The sequence below is a fragment of the Mytilus galloprovincialis genome, chromosome 14 (genome assembly GCF_965363235.1).
Source record: "Mytilus galloprovincialis chromosome 14, xbMytGall1.hap1.1, whole genome shotgun sequence".
Classification (NCBI taxonomy): domain Eukaryota; kingdom Metazoa; phylum Mollusca; class Bivalvia; order Mytilida; family Mytilidae; genus Mytilus; species Mytilus galloprovincialis.
The window spans coordinates 53,583,193-53,597,806 of record NC_134851.1 but is presented as its reverse complement, the minus strand read 5'-3'; the positions used below and the strand labels follow the sequence as shown (position 1 = coordinate 53,597,806).

The window sequence follows — 14,614 nt, the reverse complement described above, 5'->3', positions numbered from 1 at the left end:
ATTGTTGAAGGACGTACGATGACCTATAGTTGTTAATTTCTGTGTCATGTTGGTCTCTCGTGGACAGTTGTCTCATTGGCAATCGTTCCACGTCTTCTTTTTTATATTACCTCATCAGATGGATACAAATAGAAATACATCTAACCAAACACGTTGACGTTACCGGGTACTTGTACATCCTAACAACAAAAAGACACTAAGTTCAGATCTGAGAGTACTCGCAGTTACTGACAGCCATTTTAAAGCAACTAACAACTAATTAATAAAATCATGCATCTAAGACTAAATTATCAATAAGTACACATCCACGTAGTTTGTTATTAATTTATTATTAAAGCATTGATAGGTTACATAACTTTAATGATTTTAACAAATAGTTATGGATTGCAAACTGCTTACTAGTCATAAAATAATTTACAGAAATAGTGAAGTTTCACTTTGAAGAGGCGATGAAAAATCACTTAACTACGCGTGAAGTAGAACATTACATTAAATACAGATTCCATAACTCAACACAAGTATGTGAAAAGTTTTTACGTAAGTTTGGCTCCGTTTTTTTATGTTTTTTTTGTGTTTTGGTATTGAGTCATGATATAAGTCGAGCAGTTAACTAAAGCATGAAAAAATGTGTCAAAATGGCAATAATGTATTTGCTTTGAAATTGTAAGTTTATATCAAATCTAATTGTTAGTAAGATGTGTAATTTTTTAACATGACATATGAATAAGTGGAAGGGCTGAACATGCAAACAGTCCATTTTTGTTCATGAACAAACATTTTTTTAATCTTCCTGAAACCAAATAATGTAAAGAACACTTGGTGTTGTCTTTGAATGTATACTTGATGAGATTACTATAATGGACAGCTTGTCTTCAATTGTATCATCCGCTCAGTAGAATACTGACATGTTGTTATATAAGATACTTTTTAGAAAATCTATTGATGTATTCGGAATTTTTAAAGAACCTATGGTATTAAACAACATCATGCAAAGTTGACCAAAGGTGAATTTGGGCTATCTTTTTTTTTGCCATAGAACTCGTAACATATTTGCGTGGAAATGAAAACACTAGATACATGTTTCATTTTTAAGGTATGAGCATTCCTGATAAAGTTTAATCCGGTAAAGAGTTTTTCGATGCATAAAAATTATAAGATTACTTTCATGATGATTTATACAGACATCTTTCCAAAAAAATAGAATATCTAAATCATTTTATTGAACTCTAGGATATTTGAAGTTAACATTCAGATAAAAACAAATTTAGTTTTTTTTTTGCATTCATCCTATTATTTGTTCAGTATTTACTGCCTCTTTTCCCCATGGAAGATCTACCCTGAAACCAGAATAGCATGCATTAATTTTTACACAATGCATTATTATTATTTTCATCATAATTATTTTTTGTTGTTGTTTTACGTTAACTTTTTATTTAAAATTAGAGCACTGTTTACAAGATTCCGTCATTGACCAAACCAAATGTAGGTTGTTAGACTGATCGTTACTAGTCTTAAAAAAGAATCTAGCCTTTGGGAGCAGTCTTGCTTTAACACGAAAACGTGTAAATTTGCTCAGTTCGGTGCATCGAACCATATATCCCAGATCACCGATATACACCTATCAACAAAAAACCAATAGTTTACCGGCTATAGACAATAATAACTTCGAACATTATTTAAAGCTACAATTTGAAATAATATATCAGCTAACAAGATGTACATACTCAGTTAAAGAGTAAACACGATATTTTAGAATTTATGTGGTGTTTCATTATACGTTTTATACTATCGTTTGTGGTAAAATTATTTTCATTTTTTGTTCAGTTAAATGCGAAGTATATAGGACGTAACTTATAAAAGTAAAACAAACTTACGGTCTTTCACATAATGGTACTGCTAGTTTAGTGCATGTATTATCATCCCATTTAAAATCCTGGTCTTTTTCCATACCAAGGCAATGTTGGTTACTTGCTGCGGCGCCATTATTCGGTTCATTTGGTGCCCATCTGAAATACGTTATCTTTTGGAACGTTTTTGCCCACATCCATTCGCCTTCATTAAGCATGTCTGTGCCACCTAGCCAAACCTCTCGGGTTGGTAGGCTAGCTTTATGGCATAAAGAAAAAAAACATAGAAACTTGTTCAGATAAGAAAACCTTTAACATAATATAGCAAAGTAATCTGAAAGACAACAGTCAATAATTACAACAACATAATTACATACCTTTCATGGGCAAATTTCATAGGAGGTCATAATTTGATTAGGAAAAACATGTATTGTCATGGACGGTATTCAACAGTAAAACGTTGTCATGTACGTCTTGTATTTTGCAGTAAAATATTGACCTATTGAAAAAAAATCATAGAGAAGAAATCTGGTCCTGAACAGTATTTCACATTATTCAATATAAAAAAACAATATAAAGTATTAACTGTGAATCATACTTTGAATGAAATTATGTCAGGAGTACAATTTAGGTTCACTTGAACTGAATATTAATTTTTCTTTAGTAAGCCACGAACATACACTTCACAGCTTGTCTTATCTGGGTACCAGTCATGAATAAAAAATAAAATTCTATGTTTAGGAGTAGTATATAAAAGGTTATTTAGAATTTGACTGCAGCATGTCTTAAAACCCGCCCCTGTTTCATCAGCAAAAAGTTTACAAGCAGTATTTCCTATACAAATTGCGCTGCTGCAATTGAAGTTGTCAATCATCGTTTGAATACATATATTTTAATTTTACAAAGTTTGTGACTACGTCAATCCAATAGAAATAAACAGAAATTATAAGTCTACAGTAACTGTTGTAAAAACATTTTCACATTTATTTCAACACAACATATTTTTTAACAGACACAGTATGCTTGATTTTCTAAATGAATGGTTTGCTTATAAATTATTGTTATTATTTAACGTCTATGGTGATACTATTAACCTGACTATAGTGTTTGTAAGACAGACTCGGATTTCTCTTGAACTGAATTTTAATGTGCATGTGCGTATTGTTATGCGTTTACTTTACTACATTGGTTAAAGGTATAGGGGGAGGGTTGAGATCTCACAAACATGTTTAACCCCGCCGCATTTTTGCGCCTGTTCCAAGTCAGGAGCCTCTGGCCTTTGTTAGTCTTGTATTATTTTAATTTTAGTTTCTTGTGTACAATTTGGAAATTAGTATGGCGTTCATTATCACTGGACTAGTATATATTTGTTTAGGGGCCAGGTGAAGGACGCCTCCGGGTGCGGGAATTTGACGCTACATTGAAGACATGTTGGTGACCCTCTGCTGTTGTTTTTTATTTGGTCGGGTTGTTGTCTCTTTGACACATTCCCCATTTCCATTCTCAATTTTAGTAATTACTATATCAAGGTCACACCAGACACTCATTACAGATAGCTCTGAAAAAGTAAAATAACTAAAATACCGATTTCCAAGGAAAATTTAAAACAGTAAGTTTCTAACCAAATGACAAAATCAAAAGCTCAATCACATCAAACGTATAGATAACAACATATTCCTGACTTGGTACAGACATTTCCTTATGTAGATAATGGTGAAAAGTAAAATCACAAAAAAAACGAACTAGGAGGAAAATCTTTGGACTCTTTTTTTTAATTCAGTAATGAACATAGTTGATATACGTTTTCAACATTTTAAAGAACATTTTATTTTTAACAATAACCCTAATAAACCTTTATCAAACATAAACTAAAAGAACTAGCCAAGGAATTTGTTTTTGTCCCAGCCGATTAAGCAGCTAATAATATTAGTATTGTTTGACGTAAATTTTACATTGAGGTTCTACAAATAGAAATCACCAATTCACCAACATTCCAACTGACTCCATTTTCAGAAAACGACATCTGTAACAAACATAAACTTTTAGCTACCGCTTCACAAGCAGAACCAAAAACAATGAAAATCCCAACTATGTATTGGCCTCCGAAGCTACACAAAACACCTTACAAATATAGATGTATTTCGTCTTCAAGCCATTGTTCCACTACTAAATTATCTATTCTTCTTACCAGTACACTTGGTACAATCAAAAACCTGATAATAAATTGTTCAAATAAAACCTTCGAAAACAGTGGAATTAATTACTTTTGGAGTGTCAAGAACTCGTTGGAAGTACTTGATAAGTTGCATGCTTATATTGGTGATTTTGAATCTGTTCAAAATTTTGATTTTTCTACCCTATATACCACATTGCCTCACATTATCATTAAGAAAAAATTCACACACCTAATTAAATGGGCATTCAAAAAGTCGGAATGTGAATATATATGTTCAAACTCTTTTAGGTCATTTTGTAGTACCAATAAACAAAAAACTATGTCATTTGGAATGCTTTGATACTATTTCTGCCCTTGAATTTTTACTAGATAACATTTTTGTTCGCTTTGGAGATTTCGTATATCGTCAGGTTATCGGAATTCCTATGGAGACTAACTGTGCACCACTTTTTTGTTTTGCTATGAGTTACAATTTATGACAAAAATCAGCAAAGACCCTTCGAAACAACTTCTGATACACAAATTTAATAATACTTTTAGATATTTGAATGATAGTTTGGCTCTCAATAATGACGACTTCAGAATGTATACTAAAGAAATGTATCCTGTTGAACTTACTTTAAATAAAGCTAATACTAACAATGACCACTGCCCTTTCCTCGATAGTGATATCTATATAATTAACGGAAAGCTTAATACTAAAATTTATGATAAAAGATATGATTTCTCATTTCCTATCGTTAATTATTCATTTTTAGATGGTGACGTTTCCTTGTCACCATTTTACGGTGTCTATATATCTCAACTTGTACGATTCGCTCGTGTATGTAACACTGTTTTAGAATTTAACGAGAGAAATGTATATATTAACGAAAAATTATAACACCAGGGTTTTCGATATCACAAACTAGTCAAAACATTTACTAAATTTTATCATTGGTATAAGGACATCTTTCGTAAATATAGCTCAGCATGCAGACTTCTTATACGTTCGTTATTTCACATCCAATATTTTATGGAAATATTCTTTGTAAAGCACAAAAATGTCAGTATTCACCTCAGAAGCTAACATAACCTTTAAATAGACTTATTAAGAAGGGATATAGTTACGATACTGTTGTCAGGTCATTAAAGATTGCATATTTTGGCGTTAATATTGATTCAATTATAGGGTCTGTGCATCGGAACTAAACCAGTTGTTGGCATGAAACGGGTTATGTTCTTCTCATATATGTTATGATGGTATGATACTTAACCACTAAAGGGAAGGATTGTGCCTGATATTCATGATGAAGACATAATCAGTTTAATTGAAGTCTGGAGCTGGCATGTCAGTTAACTGTAGTCTGTTGTTATTTATGTATTATTGTCCTTTTGTTTATTTTCTTTTGTTACATCTTCTGACATCAGACTCGGGTTGTTGTCTCTTTGGCACATTCCCCATTTCCATTCTCAATTTTACATATGTCAACAAATAAAAACAAAATGGCATATACTATATAGCTAGTACTAGCAAACAAAGCAAATAAGTAAACAAAACATAAAAGACAAGAATACAAAAAAAAATGACCATAGCACAAATACACATTGACAATGATGTACAAGTACCGAGCCATGTCAAAGGACTATACAAAAACGACTAAACAGTAAAGGTTTATAATCTACAAAGACCAACAAAAGAACACTTTAATACGCTATTAAGATATAGTGAATAAACAACTGCAAGGAATCCATACTTTAAGATCATCATATACATTCTTGAAGTTGAGATGGAATATTTACCAACAAGGTCTTAGTATCTTCCGAGGAATTTATTCTATGGTTCTGATTCTGTCTTTTAATTTTGAATAACAATTGTCTCATTCTTATTCTCTGTTTATATCAGTTTACTCGATATTTACTGAATTACCTCCAAGTCTTCCTAAGAGTCCTTTTATATACAAATCCTTCTGATCATTTTCCACTGTGGCCAGACTAGCACCAAAAACTTCACAAAGATGCTGCAAAATATCAAACGAACGTTCAATAAGATGAATAAATGCCATTACTGGAAATATTTTTGTTTTCTGTTTTCTGTCTTGTGCAGTAATCATCAAATAATGGAAAATATCTCAGTTCTCATTTATTTCCGTTTGTGTTGTAACTGACCCTTCAATGTAAACTATGGCAAATACTTATTCAAGAATTGAATGCTTCTTTTTGTAACTTCATTGGGTTGTAAAAGTGTTGACCGAAGTACATTTTGTATGACGCGTTTCATTCTACAAATGTGCGCACGGTCAACGCTTTTACAACTCTATGAAGTTACAAAAAAAGCATTCATTACTTATAATTACATTATTTTTTTCATGAAAACACGATAGTTATCAAGTCTTTATTTAAATTACCTGTGCACTTTATTGTAGGACCTCGTGTCATCATGAATGATAACTTTTATGTAATAGTTATACACCGAGGGAAAGGTGTGTCTGGATAAGAAACCCCGTCGGCCGGAGGCCGGAGGGGTTTATTATCTAGACACGCCGTGTCCCGAGGTGTATAACTAACTTACACCCCAGTCTTATCTTTATATTGTTAACATTGATTATGAAAAAAAAACGATAGCATATATTTTATTGACAATATCAAACCATGATTTATAAGATTTTTGTTTTATTACATGACACCCCACTAGTAACCTTTTTCTTGGTTATCTTCGTTCAAACTTTGACAAGTGAGTATATTTTACCAATGTCAATGTTGTTTTGCATATTCCAACTAAATCCGTGGGTTAATATGGATCAGCAGGTCAGGGTTGACCGTATCGTGTATTCCTATTACCAACAAAAAAATACGTCATGCTCCTTGTACAGTTGTATGCAATTGTCAATATGGAAGATAATCGGACGACATTTTTTGGCAAGCGTTGAATTTGGTAGACGAGACAAAAGATAAAGGCAATATCATAACGCAAAGTACTTACCTGTATCAGTTTACTAAAGGTATTCAGAACTATTTTTTTTATCTTGCGGTTTTATAGACACCCCCCCCCCCCAATAAACATTCATATTCGGACCTACAAAGGGATAAGTGTGTCGGCAATAGAAACCCCTCAACAGAAAGGGGTGGGGTCCCGATTATTCAAATACATAAATCTTATAAATCGGGTCCAACCCGCGGAACCCCTACCCCGGATCGGCCACTGGATAACTAGAGGGGGTCATAGAGTTAGAATCCTCCCTTTTTATAAAAAAAAAGGTCAACGCTTTAGAATTGAGATATGTGACTGGGATAAAAATATTACTTTCGGCAAAGAAGTAGTTAAAGGATTATTTTTGTATTCAAAATAGATTTTTATTTTTTTTGCTATTAGAATTTCCTCAAATGTTTATTTTTATATCTTAAAACATTTTACAGTGAACACTTTTAGTAATTTCTTAAGTTCATGCTATTTAAAGAATAATCAATTTCTATTGTTTCGAATAACAATGGACTTTGTTCGCGGGATCAAGAAGCAGGGGTTTCCAGAAACCCCGCTCGTCACACTCTGTGGTCAAAATCCATTGTTATTCGTAACAATAGATCTATTCAATTTACACGTGTTTCAATAATACAAACTTTGAAGTTTAACAATAGAACTGGGGTGTAATGTGTAATGAAGTTGATTAAGGAATAACGCGAGATTGCAGTGTAGCCAATCAGAATAACGTATAATAATGAAACATACATCTAATGTAATTATTAATGATAAATATAAGTATCACAACAAAAGAATGTCTGTATATCAAGGATTATATGTTTTTGATTTATGTTTGAACACATTCCCGACCTCGTTTGTATTTGAAAAATTGTGAATACTTTTGCATACCTTTGCATTTAAAAAGGTTGTATTATCTCTGTTTCAACAATTTATTAAGAATGTTAGGTACTAAGTAGTTGTAAAATGATAGAAGTTTAAATCATAGCTCGCGACAATCGTAAATGAATGCGTACCATTGCTTCAGACCATGTCGCTGTTTGTGGAAGGAGAGCATAGCAGGAATCCTGGTGATGAAAGAAACCTGGTGGGCATGACCCTGAAACTTATTCATTAAAAAATATATCCATAACTAAGATATTTTTTGCAAAATACTCAAATACAATCTGATAAATTGATTATCTGGTTGTCTGCATATTGATATTGCAAAATATCAGATGCAAGACACAATATGAAGCTTTTTTTAATCCATTCGCTACACTCACTTGACCAAAAGTTTGATATAACAAATATGTTGTTGTCACCGCAGATTAAATTTGGTAACTGTGTTGAACAAATCTATCCAATCGCACTATAGACACAGGATACAACAAATACAATTTAGTCTGCCTCTTGACTAACATCTAGAAATTGACAATGAAGGTCGGTTGAAAACAAAAACTTATAACAAAAGAGATAATTTCAGCCTCCCAATTGTGAACTTTCTATTTCTATGTAGCAACATTCCAGCATCGACTGCATACGGAGTATAAATCACCTAATTGATACGATATTCCCTGGCTTGTTTTTCCTACCATGATTTCCTTGAAAAAGGCTTGCTGCTCACAAGGAAGCTATTAAATCAAGAGCTCTAAATGGTGAAGTTGAAATAATCCCTTCGTACATTTTACGGACGCCATCACGAGCTGGTTGAATAACCGTTTCACAGATGATATCGGATATGTTCTTCATGTCGTAACAACAATCTCCTTCCATTTTCACGAATGTGACCTACCGAATAAGACTATTACCGGGTTTTAATAACATAAGCATCACGACGGGTGCCATATGTGGAGCAGGAACTGATTACCCTACCGGAGCTCATGAGATCACCCCCTGTCTTTGGTTTGGTTCGTGTTGCTCAGTCTTTTATTTTCTATGTTGTGTCTTGTGTACTATTATTTCTCTATTGGTGTTTTTCTTTTTAGTCATGGCGTTGTCTGTTTATTTTCGATCTATGAGTTTGACTGTTCCTTTTGTATCTTTAGACCCTATTTTAATATTGTGACTCGCACTTAAATCATACAATATCAATATGCAGACAACTAAATAATCGGTATATATCCATCGTCCTTCTGCTTTGTACTAGATGGGAAAAAAATAATGCTAAGGCTGGATTTTTTAACGAATTGTTCAATCGGTCTTTGTTCACGAGTTAACGAGGAAGCAGCAAAAACACATTTTCGAGTCTATGTTTAGATCTGGTCGGGGATACAAAAAAGAACACGACCTCCTGTTCCCGTGTCGAGCACGATACTACGAAACCACAAAGTCGTAATCTCAGATATAAATAGTATTTCAGTAAGTATTTGATTTATAAGCATATAACAATTAAGTTTAAATTGGCGATAAAATATTATCTTATTATCTTTTATTATTAACACTTTTATTATTAATATTATTAATTTTTAACTCTTACCATACGTAGACATAAATATCAACAGGGAAGCAATAACAGTTTTAAATGCCTCCATATTAACAGATATACAAAATGCATATGAATTTATCATATGAGATGTTGTAGCATTCCATTTCTTCTTAGTTTTATCTGGTATTTTCAACGAGGAACATGTATTTGAAGCGTCTATGCAAACAGGTTGACTGCGTTACAATTTTTTATCAAGTTAGAATCGTATTGCAGCTACGTGAATTTACACTAATTGTGCATGCAAATTACATAGGCCTAGAATTTATGTTCTCATTTTTTCGATTGAAATCGAAATATGTTGACAAACTAAAAGTTAAAGTTCGATTTTTTACAGTATTGACTTTTATTTTGTTTTATATATTGATAATCAACGTTAAGAAAAATAACCTCGATATATAACAACTAGAATTTTGACATTGAATAAATGAGTTGAAGTTCCACAATTTAACTTATGAACACATCTGGAAATACCTACTCTTTAAAGAAATTAGACGAATAATTTTAGTCAGTTCTAAAGTTTTGAGTAAAATTCTGAATGTTCATGGAAAAAATCATAAATAGAGTTCTAAAGTTGAACATTGATTTTTGGATTCCTCTATAACATATTTCAGAGGCAAAAAGAGCAAATAACTCTGGAAAAAAATTGGACCCTTTTTATTTCATTGACAAAACACCTTTAGAAAAGTTACACCCACAGTTTTGTAAATATACACTTGGTATAAGAAAACCTCCATAAGATTTAGGTGCGAGCGCTGATCTGGGGAGACTTCCTCTGGAACTAAATTTCAATCTATATTGTATCTTATTAGATTATATTCTGATGAAACTAATCCTCTTTTAAAAGGATCCTTCATTTTGTCTCAAAACTAATTAAGACCCATCAGGAATTCATTCTTGGTTCTCATATGTAAAACATGTAGGAGAAGAAACTGGTATGAAATTGGACACTTTGAAGACATATTCCTCACAAAAGATAAAAAAATAAAATCGAAGCGTTTTTATGGAAAGCTAGTAAAAGATAAAATATCAAATATAAAGGATAACAGCAAACTCACTATTTATAAACATGTAATTATAGATTATCATTGATCATCTTAACGAGATTGGTTTTCTCGCTTGAGCCGGGACGGCGAAAGCGAAAAAGGCAATCGAGTTGAGATGACCAATGATAATCTGTTTATCGCTATTTTACCTATGACGACGTTGTCAATTTCATGTCAATTTCATGTCAATTTCATTAGCAACGCTACGTGCCACCTTAGTTTCTAGCGATAATTTTCTATCTCATGCGAGTAGCATGATATGAAAATTATCACAAAAAAAGATCAAAGGAAAAATTCACAAAAAAGCGATAAAACTAAATAATACAGAAGAACAATATTTAACTTGCTCAAAATTTGAATTTAGAAAACGAAAGTTAGATTAAGTGGCCATAATCTATTAATAGAAAAGGGAAGATACCTTGAAATACCAAGAATAGAAAGATGATGCAAAAACTGTAAACAAATTGAAGACGAAATACATTTCTTTTATATTGTTATAAAAACCACAATAATAGAAAAGTTTATTTTGATTTTTTTATAAATGAGAATATGCACTTCATAGGTTTTAATGACAAGGTTAATTACATATATACTCAACCAAAGATCACACATTCGGGTAACTAAGCTAGGATCCTTTTTAAAACAGTCTATTGAACTGAGGACAGAGGCCTCTTAAAATATCTACTTCTATTATGATTATTAATGATCTTGTTGTTATTTTTCATTTCATTTTGTTATGTTCTGTCACATCCTATAAATATGTAGTTTGTGGCAATAAAGATTTGAATTGAATAGAATTAAATTATTTTTTGTTCTTATTTGGTCCAGACTTAGAGAGTTTATTCGGCTTAATCAAGAACGTGTGAAATTTTCATGAACACATATTTGATAGCACAGTTAATATATAAAGTATATTGTAGTTTTGTTACCGATATTTATTAACCCACCCCCTTTTTTATCTTTCTTGCAGACTTTCAAAAGTTTAGTTTCTTCTAGACTAGAGTTTTCTGATATTTGTATTCTAATAATTTCTAAAATTAATATTGTAGCCAGTGATTTTCAGTATCGCTGTAGATGCCGTTGTTTCTTCACTTTTGACATTTGTCGATTTTATTGCTATTTCTGTATACATTTGTTCATTCGTCTTTCTGTCTTTGGCTAGTCGTTACCATTGTCTAGAAGATTTTGTAGTTGTTTGCATGGATGCAGGTTTAGTTTTTTTCTGTATACAACCCTTGAACACCTTCTAAGTGTAGTCCCTTGGTGACAAATATAATTTACGCTATACATATTGTTGGCTAAAAATAAGAGAAATAACAAATATTACCGAACTCTCAGGAAAATTGAAAACAAATATCAAAATCAAAAGTACACACACTCATCAAACGGACAGCATAAAAGGGCTGATCAAACCTGACCTATAGCTAGCCAAACCCCGACCTGCACGACAATCGCACAATATTCTATCATATTGAAAACGATGTGTGAACAAACAAACAGACATTATAGGTAAAAAGGTAAAAAAAATAGTGGTACAATTTCACAATCCAAATCACTATAAACATGATAAAAACAAACACATATGTCAAAAAAGAAAAAGAAAAGGCATATATACTAAGCACGTAAGAAAGAAAAAGACAAGAATACAAAAATGTACCATACACCATAACACAACGACGGGAAGCACAAATACCGAGCCAAAAATAGACTTACAGCAAAAGTAACGTCAGTACCTATAAACTATAATTCAAGACCAACGTGTATTATTTGTGAAGTAAATACGGAATATCTATAAACAAGGTCCTGGTATCTTCCGATGATCTTTGTTTTAGAATAAGGACGAGACGTTCTTTGACATATTCCTGATTTATTTTATTTATAACAAGACGACCGGTTGTGTTAAATAAACATTTATTATGTACTAGTGAGTTTCAAAGCAACTTTGATTATTTCTACACTGGCTAGCGACTTGTCAGTTATTTCCTAATATATATGCGGGGTTTTTTTCTTTTTTTAGACAGCGATGTTCTTTTGGCACAATCATACGGTGTCATATATCACAACTCGTTTGTTATGCCCGTGTGTGTAGTGATGTCATAGATTTTAACAAACGTAATCAATGATTCAATGGTAAATTATTAAGTTATCATAAATTACTTAAAACCTTAACCATGATTCAAGTAAATTTAGTTAATAGTCGAGTTGTGTGTATTAAAGACAATTGACAGTTTATATCTGAATGGCAGTTTATGGAGTAATTGTTTTTTTTCGTTATTTTTCTCAACATTGTTTTCTTTGGATGAGAAAATAAAATTGAAAGATACTTCAGTAATGGGAATGTTGTACGTCGCAGCATGGTCGTTTTATAGTATGCGAGTTGGAATGATAAAATATCGATATATGAAAGCTCCCACAAATCCAGATATAAATCAGGAGTATATCGTAAACCATCCTATCACAATAGACGTAGCTTTTAAACGTGGAATGTTAATCGATCAAATGTCAGGAAAACTTTATCTTGCCTCAATAAACATAACCGAAGGTAATTTTGCCACTTCTAACCAAATTGTTTTGTCCGTCCTGAAAACCGACAATATCTTAGTGTATCCTGTACTTTGTTCTCTACATAGGCATATACAGCTGACATTGCAAGGAATTCCAAAATAAGGACCAAATATCAGAAAAAAAACAAGGATGGAAAGATGCCTCATGCGTTTGATGTTGTATTTTCTCCAAATGATATATATTGCGTTCCAATACCTGTAGGATACGAATGTTCTGTAACACAGTTAAATCTAAAAGAGAAATATTACGATTCTATTCGTTTTCATCCATGTGTGTACGCACAATTCCTCCTTTGTTTTGGATATCATAAAATTGGGAACCAAAAAGAATTTCAAAACTTTTTAGAGCAGTTACAGTCAACTGTTGAAGATATGGTAAATGGTTATCAACGATATCGTGCTTATAACCTTCTTGGGTACTGCTATTATGTGAGTGGCAACTATCAACACGCATTTAGTTGCTTTAGGGAATCCATCACCATAGCGAACAGCAAAATGCAAAATGCAGCGATTTACCACTTATGTATACTGCTTATGTGTATACTGACCGAAATGAAGGAGTTGTCTTTGAACAAAGCAGTCGTGAAATTCTCTCATAATGTTGGAATATAGAGGATAATTTCATCGTCTCAACATGACTAGATATTGCAGATCGCAACAAAATAGAAACAACAGATTATAATCAGTATAAAAAACACTTTCACAATAACGAAAAATTCTTTGAAGTATTACTGTCATTAATGTATTATGCTTGATTTTCAGAAGTTGACTGACACTTTAAAAACATATATTTGATTCACGGACCTTGAGTGCCATTTTATATCAACATAAATTTGATCCTCGGACGTTAACCGTGGCGCCACTTTGATCGATATATATTTGATTCTAGGACGTTGGTAGCCTCTTTGCTCAACATATATTTGATTCTAGGACATGCATTGACCGGCTCTTTAATTAACAGGTATTGGATTCTAGGACGTTAACCACCACTTTGATCAACATATATTTAATTCCAATATTAATTGTGTGCGTTATACGTGGGTTTCGACAAATGACACCTCATCAGGTGCAAACATGTTATTGAAATCAATATTTACGAAACGTTGAATAGCAAGAAAAGCTTAAAGTCCAATCCAATACTAATAACCATCCGATTTAAGGATGCCTATGTCTACGAAAGATATTACATTTACACAAATTGAAGTACATTCCTACTAAAGGTGTTAATAATATTTTCAACACCAGTGTTTATTACGGACATAAAAGGTCTCACTATTGATGGTATACAAACTTTACGTGAGCTTTCGAAATGGCTGCTGTATTAAAAAGTCTTCTGTCAACTGTAAAACAAAAGATGTATTCACTTTTTTACGTATTTATTATGTAAAAAATAAAACATTTTATAATTAAATGCCTTTGCTTTATTGAATATTATTCTTGTATTCTTTTTAGTTAAGTTTTGTTAGTTTTTATATGTTTTATTTACGAAAATTATTAATCTATTACTATGAAAAAACAGAAAAACAACAGATTTAAGGATAAAACTTGCAGATATCAAATA

At 32.1% G+C, this 14,614-nt stretch overlaps 1 protein-coding gene across 1 annotated transcript; it reads right to left on the bottom strand.

Annotated features, from left to right (window-relative positions):
* Positions 1-1,198: 1,198 nt before the first annotated feature.
* Positions 1,199-9,518, bottom strand: LOC143059671 (perlucin-like). The gene is made up of 5 exons (XM_076233209.1): positions 9,438-9,518; positions 7,996-8,078; positions 5,933-6,023; positions 1,875-2,106; positions 1,199-1,337 (listed from the first exon to the last, which is right to left on the bottom strand). Exons 1-5 carry the CDS (start codon positions 9,490-9,492, stop codon positions 1,283-1,285), a joined length of 516 nt encoding a protein of 171 aa, XP_076089324.1. The 5' UTR covers positions 9,493-9,518; the 3' UTR covers positions 1,199-1,282.
* Between the last annotated feature and the right edge of the window lie 5,096 nt (positions 9,519-14,614).

Excerpts from the sequence above, each read along its gene's own strand:
- LOC143059671 (XM_076233209.1), bottom strand. The coding sequence starts at position 9,492 with ATGGAGGCATTTAAAACTGTTATTGCTTCCCTGTTGATATTTATGTCT. Across the intron at positions 8,079-9,437 it reads GATATTTATGTCTACGTATG|GGTCATGCCCACCAGGTTTC; the intron begins GTAAGAGTTAAA and ends AATAAGTTTCAG. Across the intron at positions 2,107-5,932 it reads ACTCTTAGGAAGACTTGGAG|CTAGCCTACCAACCCGAGAG; the intron begins GTAATTCAGTAA and ends TATGCCATAAAG.